This window comes from Colobus angolensis, unplaced genomic scaffold (assembly GCF_000951035.1).
Source record: "Colobus angolensis palliatus isolate OR3802 unplaced genomic scaffold, Cang.pa_1.0 Scaffold39, whole genome shotgun sequence".
Lineage (NCBI taxonomy): Eukaryota > Metazoa > Chordata > Mammalia > Primates > Cercopithecidae > Colobus > Colobus angolensis.
The window spans coordinates 4,933,129-4,935,425 of record NW_012117265.1 but is presented as its reverse complement, the minus strand read 5'-3'; the positions used below and the strand labels follow the sequence as shown (position 1 = coordinate 4,935,425).

The window sequence follows — 2,297 nt, the reverse complement described above, 5'->3', positions numbered from 1 at the left end:
CTCCACCTCCTGGGTTCACGCCATTCTCCTGCCTCAGCCTCCCAAGTAGCTGGGACCACAGGTGCCCACCACCACGCCCAGCTAAATATTGTTTTGTCTTTTTAGTAGAGACAGAGTTTCACTGTGTTAGCCAGGATGGTCTCAATTTCCTGACCTCGTGATCCGCCTGCCTTGGCCTCCCAAAGTGCTGGGATTACAGGTGTGAGCCACCACGCCTGGTGATCGCAGTCTTTCTTAATCTCTCGCTCGGTCTCTTACTTTCAGTCAATTAATCTCTCATTGCTTTCTCAATTTCTCTCTCAATCTCTCTCTCAATTTCTCTGTCAATCCCTCTCTCTCAATCTGTTTCTCAATCTCTCAATCTCTGTCTCCCTCCATCTCTCTCTCTTTCTCTCAGTCCCTCTCTATACCGTTCTCTCTCTTCCCCTCTCCCCCCTTTTCTGCCTGTCCCTCAAACACACTCACCGACTCTGGGTTCTTGACAAAGACCTTAGTGCTCCCCATCTGGTACTGGTCGGGCTCCATGTTGACCGCCCGAAGCAGATGCTGGACGCCCTGGCGTTCGTCCCCACGCCACCGCGGCCACGTCTCAGGGGTCAGAATGGCATACCTGGAGGCGGAGGGCTGGGGTGTGGAAGTGCTCGTAACAGACAGGCCCGGCCGGGCGTTCTGATGGGGGCGATGGTGAGGGCGGGAGTGGGGGGCTCCTCACCTCTGCAGGAACTTGGCGAACTGGCGGCGGTAGGCGAAGCCGGCTCTGCGCACCCTGATGTTCTCCTTCAGGCCCAGGTATTCCACCTGGTGCTTGACCCTGGTGGGGAGGGTAGGCTGAGTCCCCTCAGGGTGGGGAGTCACCAGTCCTGGGGGTGGGTGGGAGGTGCTGGATTTGGGGGGTCTGGGGGGATCTGGATTCATCCTGGGGGAAGTTGGGGGGTGAGTTTTGTGGTCTGGGGGTGCTTCAGGGGTCAGCCTGGGGACTGGGGGGAGGGATCTTGTCCTGGTGGTCCCTTCTGGGGTCATTTCCACATGTGGGGGATGGCGGGAGGGGTTGTGCTAGTCCCTGGGTCATCCTACAGGAGGTCAGGGAGGTGTCTAGGTCAGTTCTAGGGGTAACCACAGGGCCTGGAGGGGATGAATCTTGGATTGGTTGGGGGGTATCACCTGTTCTCCTCCCAGTCTCGGGGCCTCTTGGTCTCGTTGGGTTTGATGCAGCGGATGTAGTGGGGTGTGCACCTCATCAGCGTGGCCACCAGGTCATTGGCTTGTTTCTGAGGCAGAAGCGAAGGCAGGGGTGGGTGGGGAGCACAGAGATGGGACCCCCTGACCTCTCTTTTCTCCACCCTGGATATAGTCCCAAGAGACAGAGACTGGAGGTGGGTGAGGGCTGGTAATAGAGAAGCCACAGGGGCCAGATGTCCCTGGTCTGTGTGCACCTCCACTAGTGCACACCACATTAGTGGGACTGATGTGGGGTGTCTGCCTGACCCTGGAATCCAAGACGAGGAGCTCTCACATCTACCACACTCACCACTTAGCTTGACGTATAGTAAGTGCTCAGTAAATGTTTGTTGACTGAGTAACAGAGCCCTTAAGAGCATTTCTTTTTGTCCTTTGGGGAGATAGGTACATTGGGTGTTTTTTGTTTTTTTTTTTTGAGTAGGAGTTTTCTTCTGTCACCCACGCTGGAGTGCAATTGAGTCATCTTAGCTCACTGCAACCTCCACCACCCGGATCCAAGAGATTCTTCTGCCTCAGCCTCCCAAGGAGCTGGGATTACAGGCATGTGCCACTACACCCGGGTAATTTTTAGTAGAGATGGGGTTTTGCCATGTTGGTCAGGCTGGTCATGAACTCCTGACCTCAGGTAATCCATCCGCCTCGGGCTTCCAAAATGTTGGGATTACAGGCATGAGCCACCATGCCAGGCTGGGTGATTTTTTTGGAGACAGAGTGTTGCTCCGTCACTCATGCTGGAGTATAGAGGTGCTGTCATAGTTCACTGAAGCCTCAGCCTCCTGTGCTCAAACGATCCACTGCCTCAGACTCGGGAGTACCTGGGATTACAGGTCTGAGCCACTGTGCCTGGCTGAGACAGGTACTTTGGAGGTAGGGAACTGTGTGTATACCTGAGAGGTTTGCCTTGAGTTTTGCATTTTGTTTTATTTTTATTTGGAGACAAAGTCTCGCTCTGTTGCCCAGGCTGGAGTGCAGTAGCGTGATCTTGGCTTACTGCAACCTCCGTCTCCCAGGTTCAGGTGATTCTCCCACCTCAGCCTTCCGTGTAGATGGGACCACAG

The 2,297-nt window shown here is 54.9% G+C and overlaps 1 protein-coding gene across 1 annotated transcript in view; it reads right to left on the bottom strand.

Annotated features, from left to right (window-relative positions):
* Positions 1 to 2,297, bottom strand: part of MYO1F (myosin IF) — a 64,193-nt gene that overhangs the window by 14,935 nt on the left and 46,961 nt on the right. The window contains exons 17-19 of the mRNA XM_011954931.1: positions 1,162 to 1,268; positions 713 to 811; positions 466 to 610 (exon numbers count right to left, since the gene is read on the bottom strand). Coding sequence (XP_011810321.1) covers positions 466 to 610; positions 713 to 811; positions 1,162 to 1,268 — 351 coding nt within the window. The remainder of the gene's footprint in view (positions 1 to 465; positions 611 to 712; positions 812 to 1,161; positions 1,269 to 2,297) is intronic.